General features: G+C 39.4%; 4 protein-coding genes across 4 annotated transcripts; 2 read left to right on the top strand and 2 right to left on the bottom strand.

Moving 5' to 3' along the window:
* The first annotated feature begins 3,778 nt into the window (after positions 1-3,778).
* On the top strand, positions 3,779-6,071 carry LOC136266587 (uncharacterized). Its single transcript, XM_066061589.1, has 3 exons — positions 3,779-4,235; positions 4,289-4,415; positions 4,483-6,071. Exons 1-3 carry the CDS (start codon positions 3,820-3,822, stop codon positions 5,986-5,988), a joined length of 2,049 nt encoding a protein of 682 aa, XP_065917661.1. The 5' UTR covers positions 3,779-3,819; the 3' UTR covers positions 5,989-6,071.
* An 11-nt stretch (positions 6,072-6,082) lies between these two features.
* On the bottom strand, positions 6,083-7,886 carry LOC136266812 (peroxynitrite isomerase THAP4-like). Its single transcript, XM_066061837.1, has 2 exons — positions 7,712-7,886; positions 6,083-7,591 (listed from the first exon to the last, which is right to left on the bottom strand). Exons 1-2 carry the CDS (start codon positions 7,884-7,886, stop codon positions 7,221-7,223), a joined length of 546 nt encoding a protein of 181 aa, XP_065917909.1. The 3' UTR covers positions 6,083-7,220.
* On the bottom strand, positions 6,120-7,166 carry LOC136247175 (uncharacterized). The gene has a single exon (XM_066038811.1). It carries the CDS (start codon positions 7,164-7,166, stop codon positions 6,120-6,122), a length of 1,047 nt encoding a protein of 348 aa, XP_065894883.1.
* An 806-nt stretch (positions 7,887-8,692) lies between the features above and the next one.
* LOC136266595 (E3 ubiquitin-protein ligase TRIM71-like) lies at positions 8,693-14,337 on the top strand. Its single transcript, XM_066061598.1, has 6 exons — positions 8,693-9,456; positions 10,703-11,241; positions 12,203-13,269; positions 13,319-13,409; positions 13,458-13,553; positions 13,604-14,337. Exons 1-3 carry the CDS (start codon positions 8,857-8,859, stop codon positions 13,077-13,079), a joined length of 2,016 nt encoding a protein of 671 aa, XP_065917670.1. The 5' UTR covers positions 8,693-8,856; the 3' UTR covers positions 13,080-13,269; positions 13,319-13,409; positions 13,458-13,553; positions 13,604-14,337.
* Positions 14,338-14,458: the final 121 nt, after the last annotated feature.

The following is a 14,458-nucleotide window of genomic DNA, read 5'->3' as shown; positions in this document are numbered from 1 at the left end:
ACACCGCTACAAATCTCAAGAAATGTTCCACCAACTAGTAACAGCTTTACTACTCTCCCCCTAATGACTATTTACACATTACATTAGGGTTACCGGTAGCAGGATGCTCTGGGAGCAACAATGTTTTTGAGATTAACAAGTTGTCTTGCAACATTGTAGAAAACCACTAAACACTATCTCTGTCTCACATGACTATCATCAGTCTAGCCCCACCCCCTTACACTGCAAGGTTAAGCTCGGCTATTTGGTGATACCCGTCTCGTTCCTTAGCTCCTCTTTCAGCAGTGTCATCAGATGCCTGCCTTGAAGCAGGTCTTTGCCTTCAGCTCCAGTGTCTCCTGAGTCATCTGCTCTATATCAGTGCATCCCTGTGACAATTTGAAACAATGAGCAATATTAACACACATTGTGTCATCAAATATGCCAACCACATAACAATTATTCAAATACGTGATTAGCAGCACCACTTCTAACATACAGTAATACAAGCATATAGACATGCCCGGGGTTATGATGCATGACCAATCTCCTTTAGTAAACATAAAGCTTCACCATGATTACAATACAATAATGGTATATGTTATAGCTCCCAACGGAACTGCTTCTAGAACACCTACTACTGAAATTAGTACTGCATGTGCACACTAAAAGGATTAGAAAATGGCAAGCCATAGATTATATATTCCCTAGGTGGGGAATATATAATCTATGCCTGAACAATGTGACTTCCGTAAAACAAACAAAAATGGTAAATTCACAAAATGTAAAAATTTTCTAACTCAGAAGTGGGCCCACAAAAATGATTGCTTCCCTGCCAATTCACCTGAGTAAATGATGCAAACTTAGCTGTGCTTTTTGTGGGGTCACCAAGCTGAACTCTCGGCTGAACTGGACACTGAATGACTGACATACTGGCATATCAAATGAAGATAGCTACTTATGTAGTCTCAGGAAATCCAATTAACCAACAATTGCAGTTTACACTATCATACCATATAGATATATTCAGTGTTCACTATTTCATGTTCTTATAGCCTTCATTTCCTCCACTCCCAGCAAGTTCAGCCCATGGCGAATCTGTTTCAGTCATCTCGTGTGTTGTGAGATGGCAAAGGAAATCTTCACCTAGTAAGACTATAATCGCTCCTTGACTTCGCTACATCACTTGAAAAGAAGAACCCCGAGGAACCCAGCTGGGTTGATTCGAGGGTTTTGTCCCCGAGATTCACCAACCCCCTGAGTAATGTGACTTTACGTAAAACAAACAAAAACGGTAAGTTCACCAAACGAGAAAAATTTTCTAAGTCAGAAGTGGCCCAAAAAAAAAATTGGCCCAGCCCGTCAAATTTGATCTCGCCCAAAGCAAAAATTTACCTGGCCCTACATTTTGGCCAGGACATACTGAAGCTTCACCACCTTCACTCACTTTGTAAACGTCTCGGAAGGTGCGTCTCGGGCTGTATCTTGGGATCTCATGGAGTCTGCTGAGCTGCAGGCCATTTATAGTAATTCTTCGCATTCTTGGAAATCCCTTCACCTTTTCAAGAGCTGTAGACAGATGCGTAGAGAAACAACTGGAGCGCGTTACATAGATCTATAAGCGGCCAGTTCGTGTTTTGTTGGGATATGGTTAATAAACGGTAAAGCGGCGCGAAGAGCAAAACTCAGCAAATTGCTATATTTTATGCAAAAAGTACATTAATTATGATGCATTAAGTACTCCTGGGATGAAGGTAGTACTAGATAAAGTCACCTAGTGGAAACAGATAGCATAACACATAGAGACACATATAGTAATCTGTAAGTGATGGTTATATCTCACTGTGGTATAGGAGCCATGAATCCACTGATACAAATGACAATCAAAACAAGAGATAATAAACATCTTAATGATTAAGACAAAATATACATTACAAGCATACAGGGGCCTAGACACAAGGGTACCATGTGCTGATGGATCAGTACAGGAGCCCTGGAAAGACTTACATTAACTAAAATTAAATTAAATTACAATACACCAAAAAAAATCTACATAATTATATCTATATGTAATACTTAAAGTTTACCTATAAGGTGGTCTAAAGGATCCCAGTCCAGGGAGGCTCTAGAATTAAAAATTCTGTAAGAACAGGACACAGCAATGCGAGCTGCCTGCTCAAACAAGGATCTTACGATTTTCTTTGGCACTTCACAAGCAGTAGCCATTTGAGCAATTGTTTCTAACAAAAAGTGGCCTAAACAACCAATTTCAATGGGAACAAGATTGACAGTTAACCCAGAAAGCTGAAGGTCATATTGCAAGGAGCTATATCGATCTTCCTATCTAGCTCTAGCAGCAAGAAGATGTTGCTGGGTATTAGTTGGTCAATTCGAACAAATCATTAGAAACCAATACCAAGTCAGGCCTGCTGAGGGTGGAGGAAAGATTGGTTGGGATGGTACTAGGGGGGCTGGAACTAGCTAGATAACCTGGAAGGTCTGTAACTATACAAATATGCATAGCATGAATTCATTTTGCACAACACAAGTGATAAATTACTGGAGCTCTATATCTTTAAACACTGCACACCAAAGCTATAGCAGTATATATAAGGTCATGCTAATTAAGTTTTGCATTTAATGTTGGAATGTCTGAAAAACTTCATATGGACATGGATATTTACATGCATGTTCTATTAGATTATACCCGACTGCTCTATTAGAGTATATACCTGACTGCTCTATTAGAGTATATACCTGACTGCTCTATTAGAGTATATCGATCTTTTTAACAAGTTTTGAAGAGGGCTCATGTTACCTCTGTAAATCCTTCCCTGAGAGATGAATGTAAGTTTTATCAATTGTTGTGCTGTGCCATTACACTATATTGCTCACTCATTTTGTCCTGCCACACTAAATGGTGTGTTAGAATCCTGCTTGCAGAAGTCTAAATTTTACAGGGGGTTCCTGAACCCCGGGCCGGAACCCCCTCCCTACGCCCCTGACGGTTAGCTAACAACTACCGGGTAAGTACCCGGATAACAATGCGAGAACCGGGTGCACCGGGTCTGGTATAGTTCGAATAGCAAAGTTGTTCTGACACCCTGAGCTTTTTCAGGGTGTTAATGAAACACCTGGTTAACTTTCATCACTCCACTGCGGCCGACTGGTGGCTTACTGTCAACAGAAAGGAATTTGTTAACAACCCGCAATATGACGTGGCGTGATGAAAGTTAACCAGGTGTTTCATTAACACCCTGAAAAAGCTCAGGGTGTCAGAACAGCTTTGCTATTCGAACCTCTCGCAGCTAGGCGCTTATAATTATCAATCGATAAGCGCCGCGCGAAGAATGGGTCTGGCCACGCGAGACTAGCTGCGACCCTACAGGTTTTTGCAATTGAATTCGGCGACTTTGCAATTGAATTCATCCCGTTTGCAATTGAGTTCGTCGCTTTTGCAATTGAATTTGTCCCGTTTGCAATTGAATTCGTCGGTTTTGCAATTGAATTCGTCCCGTTTGCAATCAGTTGAGTTCGTCGCTTTTGCAATTGAATTCGTCCCGTTTGCAATTGAATTCGTCGCTTTTGCAATTGAATTCGTCGCTTTTTTCGTCCGTAATAAGAATGGCAGCTGGAGGAAACACGAAAACATGATGTAGCAGCTGCTACAAGAACTTGTTCAAGTACAACAGTAGTAAACAACTCTTTATAAGGCAATAATTCTTCCTCTACAGCCTATAGACTATGTGCGATCTAGGGCGTGGCACTTATTACATCATTAAAAAATCACGTGAAGAACGCATCCGCCATTTTTTGAGGGCAAAAGCGAATGTTGAAATTATGACTTCTGAGTATTTTAAATCGTTAGATTATTTAGCACAAAGACGCTATGTTGAAAAGCTCACAATACGTGATGAAGTACTACCTGATCCATACTCTATTGGCGAGGAATCGTGGACGGATGATATGACACAGTGGCCAGATCTGGTGTATGGTGATTTATATTCATATTTAATCGAAACCAAAGGGCCTTATACCAAGGAAAAGTTGAAAGCCCACAAGTCTCTGGACGCGTACAACTATTTTTGCAACGGTCATGTCCGCACTGTCTACTGCTATGGGCATGGGAATCATGTCATCCTAAAAGCTTTGGTGAACCCCAGTCAAAAGACTCCAGATCAAGCCCATAAGGCCTGGGTCATATTGCAGAAGGCTGATGCTGAAGTTATAACAGCACATTGTACTTGCAAAGCCGGGTAAGTTCTACATGGTAGTACAGATATATTGTCATTCTTGGTTTAATATGTAGCCTGGGTGAAGTGTGCAGTCACATAGCGGCAATACTTTTCAAGGTTGAAACTGCTGTTCGATTGGGTCTTACTAAGCCATCGTGCACCTCCACAAGCTGTAATTGGAACAACTGGTATAAAGAAAATGTGAGTTATCATATTGCTGTATTTACGAATTAGGTAATAGTGTTTATAAATTTTTATCTTTCTACAGATAAATCCTGCTGAAGTCAGAAATATTAATTTTGTAAAGCCTAAACACAGTTCTAAAAGAAAACAGACTTGCAGTGAGTTTACTTCTTCAGCTAAAAAGCAGCAAAGAAATTTGTCACAAATACCACCAGAAACACTCTACAGTGCAATCAATAATTGTTTGCCCCATGCTTCTGTCTTTACTATTGTTCCAAAACCTGATGACGATTCTCAGCTATCCAAAGTGACATCGAGTGTTGGTACACCAATTGTAGCTTCTGTAACTGACTCAGGAATGATATCCTCAAGTGTTGATTCATCAATTGTCACAACACCCGTGATGGAATCATCAGTGAGTCCTGATACATCAACGGCCACTACACCCATGGTGGAATCATCATCGAGTCCTGATACATCAATGGTCACAACACCCGTGGTGGAATCATCAGTGAGTCCTGATACATCAATGGTCACAACACCCGTGATGGAATCAACAACATCCAGTGCTGATGCATCGATTTCTTCCTTGGTGACTACACAAGTAGTACCCAATATCCCAAAGCCTTTGCTTGAATTATTTGATCCCAAACACAAAAAACTGAGTAAGGAAATGTTGCTTCAGTTGTCAAAAGAAGTGTTTGTAAGCTTGTCTGTTACTGATGAGCAAGCTATGGCTATTGAATTAGCAACACGCACCCAAAGGCTAAGCAGTGACTGGTATAGTCAACGACAAGGTCGTATTACTGCTTCTTTGTTCCACGATGTCTTCACTTTCAAGGAAAAAAATAGTCCTGATAGTCTTTTAAAGAGGTTGCTATGTAATGTGGACATCAGTCACATTCCGGCCATTAAATGGGGAGTTGAAAAAGAAGACACAGCAAGGAGAGAATACATTGCCAAAATGTCATCATTACATCAAGGATTCCGGTGTACATTGACTGGGTTGGTTGTTAACCCCCAATATCCTTTTTTGGGTGCAAGCCCAGATGCATTGGTAGAATGTAGTTGCTGTGGTGGACAAGGAATTGTGGAGATTAAGTGCCCTTTTTCGGGTAAAGGTACTCACCCATCACAGCTTCACAGATTGAAAAACTCATTTTTAAATGAAACTGGGCTTCGTCAGAATCACAAATATTATACACAGATACAGGGACAGCTTGTAGTTAGCTGCAAACAGTACTGTGATTTTGTTGTATGGACACCCGAGGGAATTCTAATAGAGCGAATGGAAGTAAATTCTAACTTCACTGAAAGTTTGATTAGAAAGCTAACGAAGTTTTATGTAGAAATTATGTTACCAGAAATCCTAACTCGCAATGTATTAGATGTAAGTGAGTTGTCCAGCTCCACCACTGTAGTAGCCACCAGCAATGAAGAAGTTACATACTGTTTTTGTCAAGAAGGTGAGCATGGAAAGATGATTTGCTGTGATAATTCTGAGTGTAAGATTTCATGGTTTCACTTCAAATGTGTTGGCATAAAGCGAGCCCCTAGAGGAGATTGGTTCTGTCCTAACTGTAATATTTGATTTTCTTAATATGTGATTATGTACTATCCCATTTTATATTCTGCATCATAGTTCAGTTTTAGATTTGTGAATTCTTTATAACATACTGATGAACTAAAATGTTGTGGCGTATATAATTTCTTCACATAATTTTAAACCAAAGGTGGTTGCAAGTTACATAATGCAGCACATACAAATAAGATCTTATCAATGGTACAAAATTCTTCATCAGTAGCAGATTTCACCAGGGTGATTGGTAGAGTTGACTGTAAAATTCTGAAGTTTTTGAGCCTCCCAATGGCTCGTTCCACATGGATCCTCACCCTAGACAATTCTCTAGCTGTCTCCACTTCCCTCTGTGAGAGTTGGGGTTTTCCCTTTGTGAAAGGAGGAATTGCTAGTGAAGCACCACGAAGAGCTAAAGGTTCGGTTATATCAAAACCTCTATCAGCTAAAACCAAGTCACCGTGCATCAGCTTGTCCAAAAACCCACTGTGTGCAGTAATGTGTTTGTCACTGGCACGTCCTCCCCAACACTTAGAAACAAAGATAATTGCACCCGTGGGGCTAATAGCAATTAGAAACTTCACAGTGTTATGACTTTTGTAATTAGAATATGTCTCGGCTCTTGCTGCTAATGAAGATGGGCGTTGAATAAAGATTTCTGAACAATCAATAATACATGTTGTACGGGCATACTTTGGCTTAAAACAGTCAGGGATAGTGGTCCGGATCATTCCTCTTTCTGGCCATTTTACTAGAGGCTTTAGCTGAAAGGCCATTGTATCAATCCACTGATGAAAAATTTTAGACACTCTGGTTACATCAATTCTGAATCGATAAGCTAGATCCTGATTCGTTGTTGCCCGTCTCAGTTTCATCAAGACCATCAGAAGCTGGTCACTATGACTTATTCCTCTGTGCTCGTACGGAGGTAAAACAGTAGAAAGCAAAGCAAGTAGTGTGGTAAATGCAGAATATGATGGCAAACCAGAATAAAAATAAGTTTGTTCATCATCATCCTTCATTCGGAGAGAGGGGCTGAGTAATACAGATGCAGTCTGCAGCTCTTCTTTCACCATTTCAGTTAACTCTTTTTGTTCATCTAGACATTTTTCCAGTGACACCTTTTTATCATTAAGTGCATCAATAACGTGATGTCGTTGCTGAATAATCTGCTGCTGCTTATGAATGATCATTACAAGTGAAGGTATGTATCCCTTAAGACATTCTTCTGCTAGATGTGAAAGCGTTCAGGGCTGATGTAACACAGAAGAATCGTCAGGACCATCACAATGCTGCTCATGGTCAATCTCCATGGTCTCAACAGCACTACTTAAAATTTCATTATCCATTGTTTCAGTGCTATCAGTTATATCATTTCCTGTCGACATCAACTCCTCGGCATTTTCAACTTGTGGCACCTGATCACGAGTAGTAGTTGATTTGCACTTTCGTGATGCCTTACGTGTACTCGAGCGTGTACTTGATGCATAGCTCCTTCTCCTGTTCTGCAATCTATGACTTCTAGCCAACTTATCTTTATCTGCTTCTTCATTTCTCTCTTTAAATGAGAATATTGATGGAACATAGTCAGGATCCCATTTCAACCTGCAAGGTCTTCCTGTAAAATACAGAAAAACTTCAGTAGTGGTTGTAGTGCATTCACAAAATATTACACTTAACCAAGCAGCATTCTGATTATTTACAGTATAACTATTACACACTTTCATCCCGTGTCTACCTGAAATGAAATGCCTTCCACAGACCCGAGAATGCTGAGTTGGTTCCCAAGCTTCACGGTGAATAGCTTGTATCCACTGTCTTCTTCGCACCAGATTCTTAGGGAAGGTGTACAATGTAACTTTTCCCGCTTTACAACGATTTCGGCACTCAACAGCACAGCAACTCGACGGCATCACTTGTTCCTTTTTGCCCTCAAAAAATGGCGGATGCGTTTTTCACGTGATTTTTTAATGATGTAATAAGTGCCACGCCCTAGATCGCACATAGTCTATATCCAGTAACATTCCAAACTCTACTACGCCATTCGCGATGGGTGTGGTCACTCGCGAGCAAGTTAATTAACTTGTCAGACAGCTATCATCAGTCAACTTCGCGTACTACCAGCTCCAATTACTTTCTAGTGTCTCAAGTGTAACTCTCCAAGGCATAAATAGTTCCGTCATCTCTTAATGAACGGGTTGGTTTCTTGAAGCCGTTTTGTTTATGACGAATTGTAATGCAAACGCGACGAATTCTATTGCAAAACCGACTAATTCAACTGCAAAACCGACGAATTCAATTGCAAAACCGACGAATTCAATTGCTAATACCATACCTGTTTCACTGCCCATACAAAAGTCTCAATAGTAGCAGTGAAATTTATCCCGTATTTCACTGACAGCAGTGAAAAAGTTGTAATTGCAATTTCATTGGCTAGAATTTATGTTAACAATGTAGCGCCAATTAGTGTCGACGCGTGTTTAGTACATAGTGACAAATTGCGTACATGGCAACGCTAATGGACAGCATGCGTATATGCAGCGAGTATGGTATTAACTGGGAATAGCATGGGTAGCAGTGAAATTTGGGATAAATACCACTCGTGTTGTATTGGAAATGGTAAATTTCACTCGGCTTCGTCTCGTGAAATTTATCCCCATTTCCAATACAACACTCGTGATATTTATCCCAAATTTCACTGCTACCCATGCTATTACTAGTACAAACGGGACGAATTCAATTGCAATATCAACGAATTCAATTGCAAACGGGACGAATTCAATTGCAATATCAACGAATTCAATTGCAAACGGGACGAATTCAATTGCAATATCAACGAATTCAATCGCAAAGGCGACGAATTCAATTGCAAAAACCTGTAAGATGACCTGCAGACGTACGGCTTCAAAATTTTTAAGCGCGCCTAGTACTAGCTGTTTATTCAAAGGGTGTGCCGTGCGTTTGGTCAAAATGGCTTCTGCTCTCCTTCCTTCCGTGTCGAAGTGTCAAGTGTTGATGGAACATTTTGATAATCCAGACCAACTTCAAGATGCTATTAACTGTAGCGAAGAGTGCGTCGCTCTGTTGAAGTATCCCGCCGCCACGCCCGTTTCTGAATATTGTCCTGTTCATCTACGAAGAGAACTTTACTATGTTTGCATACAATGTGGAACTGACTTATGTAGTCATTGTTGCTCCAGTGGTCACTCAACACACCGGTATACTACCATTACAAGTGTGACTAATGAAGAAACCAGGAGACTGGGAGAAGCTGTGGATCACATGACGGGTTTACTAGAAGAGACGAAACGAGCAGTGTCCGTTGTGAAGGAAATGAGACAACGTGTTAGGGGCAGAAAGGAGCACAACATGGAGAGGACAAGGGAGATGTTTAATGCTCTTAGAAAAGTCATTGATAAACAAGAAGAACAAGTCATAGCAGATATCACCGAAGGAGCAGACAAGAGGGAGAACGCACTAAAGGTATTATTTTGTAGTTGTAACATGAGTGGTCTGTCTGATATGTCAACCCTCAGACATATGGTCCTGAGACTTCAGGTGGACTTTGTGGCTCACTTTGTGACTTTCAACAACACTACTGGCATTTTCTTTAACATACTGAAATTAGCCATTGGGATGCAAACCTAATAAGATTTCCTGATTTTAGCAGAATTCCGCATATCTACCGATATGGTAAGTTCAAAAACGTACGAGAAACCCACTAAACATTGGCTTAGAAAACATGGTGTCTGTTTATATAGGCCTACAGAGACTAGAACAAGGCTATTCTAAACTAAGTTACTCACGCGGCACTTTCTTGAAGCGGCTTTCCTTAATTTTTGTCTTTAAACTGAATGGCCCACTCGAGGGTAACAACTCTTTGTACAATTCCCTCGAATTGCTGAAGTATTATTCATGTACATAATGTTCCAGACTGTTTTTTTTTTTTTTGTTTAGACTAATTAGTTTAAGGTGAATTCCCATAGTCTTGGTAACAGGTGAATCCCACAATACATTACGCATTGGGAAAAATGACGAACCGGGTTCAGAAACAGTGCTGGGCCCACATATCCGCTGCAGCTACAGTCTTGAAAAATATTCCTTAGAATTATGTGCGTAATTAGCAGACCGTTTTTTGTTGGTATCACTACGTAATGTTATGGGCGCTTCAAAAATGCATGAAAATCAGTGTTTTTACACCATTTTATGCATTTTATGTACTTTTGGGGGGTGTCCCTTTCAATATTAATGTATTGATTATTAACCAAATAAATTCAATATGATCTGCCACACAAAAGTGTTATTGTCTCAGTGACATGATACAGTAGTTCTAATATAGATATTGTGTGACAACAAATACCAGCAAAATCATGTACACAAGATTTCGACCAATCAAATTGATTCATTTTTGAAGTTTAAACTATAATATTAATTACCGCAAATGACATGTGTTGTCAATTATAACCCCTGTACAGGTTTACATACCAAACCATATCATGTAATAGATGAACTCTGCCCACCTACCATTTAGCATTCTCTATTAGAGAAAATTAAAGCAAACACATTATTTTTCCGATGTCTTAAAGGTTTGAAACTGGCTTGAAATTGACAGTCAAAGCTAAACCACCAATGTGAATATCAGTAATTTTATGCTGCAAAGTAGTTCTTCCTGGGATTGGTAGTGGTAAAGATGTATCTCCAGTTATTGTTGTTTTTGTTTTGATATTAGCTACAGCTGGAGAGGTTGTTGTTACTATGGACACAACTACAGAATTGTCTGGAGCTATTGAAGAAAACAAGAGAGAACAAAGTGACTACCACTGAACTGGTTAGGAGGAGGAAGATACTGGAGCGACGAAAAGATCACCTGACGATAATGAAGAGGAGATCAAGACTGGAACCAGTAATGAAGGAACAAAGAGAAGTGGGGCATGAAGAAGTGGAACGTCTTTGTGAGGAGGTGACCAAGTTGGGAGAATTTGTACCTCTGGATCCCAGCAAGTGTGAAGTGACCTTCCCTACAACAATGACAGTAATGAACAACGAGACGTCACTAATGGTAACACTTAGAGATGTCAATGGTGACATTGTTGATGACAAGAGTAGTGAAGTAGAAGTGTCCGTGACCACCAAAACTGGAGAAGCCATAGTAGTGGGACCAGTCAAGGATGTTAGTGGTGGAAACTATACAGCATCCTTCACTCCCAGGACACTTGGAGATCACATGATATCAATTGTAGTTGATGGACAACACATCCCACCTCACAAGTAAGGAATAGTGTGTGTTCTATTAGAGTGTTTTGTGGATAACATGTGAGGTGTGATTGTATTACCGGATCTGCGAAAACAGGACATAATCGCATTTTTTCCGAATTCCTGTTTATTGAATATTTATAATCTATGTAGCCAAGTGTACCCACTGGCAAAATTTCAGCTTCATATGCCAAACAAGCCCTACAAAGTAGCAACAACAGAAAAATCGATTTGTACAGCAAGTATAGGGAGAATAAATTACAGGCGCCTACAAAAACAGTTGTAACTTACCAACGGATCGAGGTACAGAGCTAAACGTTTCACCATCGTGTTCGCCATGAACAGGGGAATAAATTACTGGGTAAGTTTTTCCTTTACTTGCCCTTCTTCACTGCATAAAAAGGCAAAATTCATGAAGAAAAGTCGATCGCGTACGATTGCTTCGACATGACGTAAACAAACGCTCATAACTTACGTGTTGTTGGGTCTACTGCAACAAAACAAAGATTTTCCAACTCCACTTGAGCAGGCGAATAAGATGATATCCAGGTTTTTATTGTTAGTCCCTTCCTTCACTAAAAAAGAGGGGTTAAAAACATTTACGGAATTTTTCAATAATACGCAAGTATTTCACCCAATGTATTCAATGCTTTATACTGTAAATTTAGGTTTGTGCGATTATGTCCCTTTTTCGCAGATCTGGTCACTTATACTTATTCAGTTAGTGTATACTAATGTTACACAATGACTATACATATTAACACTACTACACAGTCAGTCTATACAGTCACACTACTATACAATAGCTATACATGTATTATTTTCCCATACAATGTGTCATACATGCAAAACATACAAGAGATTATCATTCAAACTTTCCACTATAATGTTATCTCATTTCCTGTACATACAGGAAGTGACATCACCAGTATTATTAGTGTACAGTAGATCATGTGATCCTGTCATGTTACTGCAGTATATCAGTTGTACTGAGAGACTACAGCAAGATGAGAGAAGGACACTGCCAAGTGATGACTCATTATGGAGGGAACGAGTTTGGTGAACTCCTTGATGTTGCTATAGGAGTTAATAATGAAGTCATCATTGTTGATGCTACTAACAAGTGTGTAATTGTGCTGGACTGTAACTTTGCCTTATTAGCAGTGATTGGACAAGGCAGTGGTGGCAACAGATTGGTCGATCCTCACGGTGTAGCAGTCAGTAAGGATGGCATCATAGCTATCAGTGACAGCAGTAGTCATCAAGTGAAGAAGTATTCCCTACAAGGAAAACTCTTATCAATAATTGGTAACAATAGAGGGAACAACCATGGCCAGTTTAATAGACCTAGGGGACTAGTCTTCAGTAGTAATAAAATGTTGTATGTTGTAGATGGGGGGAATCACAGGGTCCAGGTATTCCAACAAGATGATAACTTTGAATTTACATTTGGCAGTTATGGGTTCGAGCCTGGGAAATTTCAGCGTCCTGTTAGAATAGCAATTGATACTGACAATAGAGTGTTAGTTAGTGACCCTGTTGGTGATCATATTAGTCTCTTCAGTCATACTGGCAGTTTTATTAGTAGGTTAGCATGTGAATCATGTGATGAACTATATGATGACCCATGTGCCATTACTGTTAGCCCTGATGGTCACATCATAGCTGGTTTTAATGGTAGAAACAATAAAATTAGAGTATTGAGCCCCACCCATCAGTTAATAGAACAGTTTGGAAGGATGGGATCTCAACAAGGAGAATTTTATGGTATTAATGGTATGGCCATGAACTATTCTACTGGTAGTGTTTATGTTGTGGAGTATAACAACAAGAGACTACAAGTTATCAGTTAAATTGTTATATTGTTTGTTTTGTATGATGTAATTTATTATTACCATGGTTACTAATTGTTTACACGATATGATAATATTCTAACTAGAGAGGTTGATTGGTACATATTAGTGTGTGAGGGATGATGGTGTGGTCGTTTTGTTACTATGTAGCCATGACAACCACACAACTACTGTTACTAGGAAGTTACCAGTAAGTGTTGGTGATGAAGAGCTGCCATACAAGTGTCTTTTCTGTACAGATGGAGAAAGTAGATGTGTACAATGAAGATCATTTGAAATGATGTCATTGGGGACTTAGCCAATCAGATTGTACTGTGTGTACAGAATAAAGTAATCAAAATGTGTACTTGACAATGTGTGAACTTTATAAATCGCCAGTGTCCTGATCATGTGATCCACCCAGTGTAGTGGCGTCTACATGAGGGATTTGTTGTGGTTGTCAAGTGATTAAATCAGACAGTTCACCTTAATAAGGTATGTGTACTACCTTATTTGTATGTGTCATTTAAATGTGTTTAATTCAGGATGTGTTACAACATGTTCTCCTATTTACCCACGGACTACTCACACACCACACCACACCTCCACACTAGGGTATAGGGTCTGGTGATATAGACCGTATTCCAAATGACGTCACAGGAATTTTCTATTTGGGGGACTCTTATTGTTATCACCAATGGCAATCGAGATTTCGAAGATTGATATAGAGGCCTAACAAACAAGATGTTGAGGTGAAACTACCAGGTTTGGTTATTACAGCAAAAAAAATAATAGTATTTCTTCTAAACTTTGAAAACCAGCTGAAAAATTCTAACCCGGCATTAGAAAATAGATTTTATACTCCTATATTGTACCTGTTAGTTTCAGGTCAATATTTTCTTCCAGTAATTTGAATCTTATTAAGCCCCATTGGAACTCTCACTTGAAACTGTTAGAATACCCTCAAATAGCCACAGCCATTTTATGTCGTGATGTCATTTGGAATACAGTCTCTTGGTTAGGATTTTTGGATCACCTGTCAATTTATTAGTTCTCCATTACTACATGTAGTAGATGATGTAATCCTAAGACATTCTGATTGGATTAATGTATTTTAAACACATCAGTGTCCAATACTGACCAATATCACCAGATCCTACTCTCCTGTAGAGGTGGGTGTGGTACTACTGTACCGATTGGACAAATGTATTAATTGAATAAATCATTTTCTTTCATGTACGTAACTATTATATGGAAACAGCCTTTATTGGATATATGACTTATGAGTAGTCTATAAACTAGTTAACTGAGGGATAGTACATTACTGATGCTACACATGATACAAAAAAAATTATCTAAGTCTCCTACCAAAATTTTGTACCATATATGGTAGTAATGAG

The sequence above is a fragment of the Dysidea avara genome, chromosome 1 (genome assembly GCF_963678975.1).
Source record: "Dysidea avara chromosome 1, odDysAvar1.4, whole genome shotgun sequence".
Classification (NCBI taxonomy): domain Eukaryota; kingdom Metazoa; phylum Porifera; class Demospongiae; order Dictyoceratida; family Dysideidae; genus Dysidea; species Dysidea avara.
Note: the sequence above shows the minus strand (reverse complement) of the source record. Positions and strands in the feature narration are given on the sequence as shown.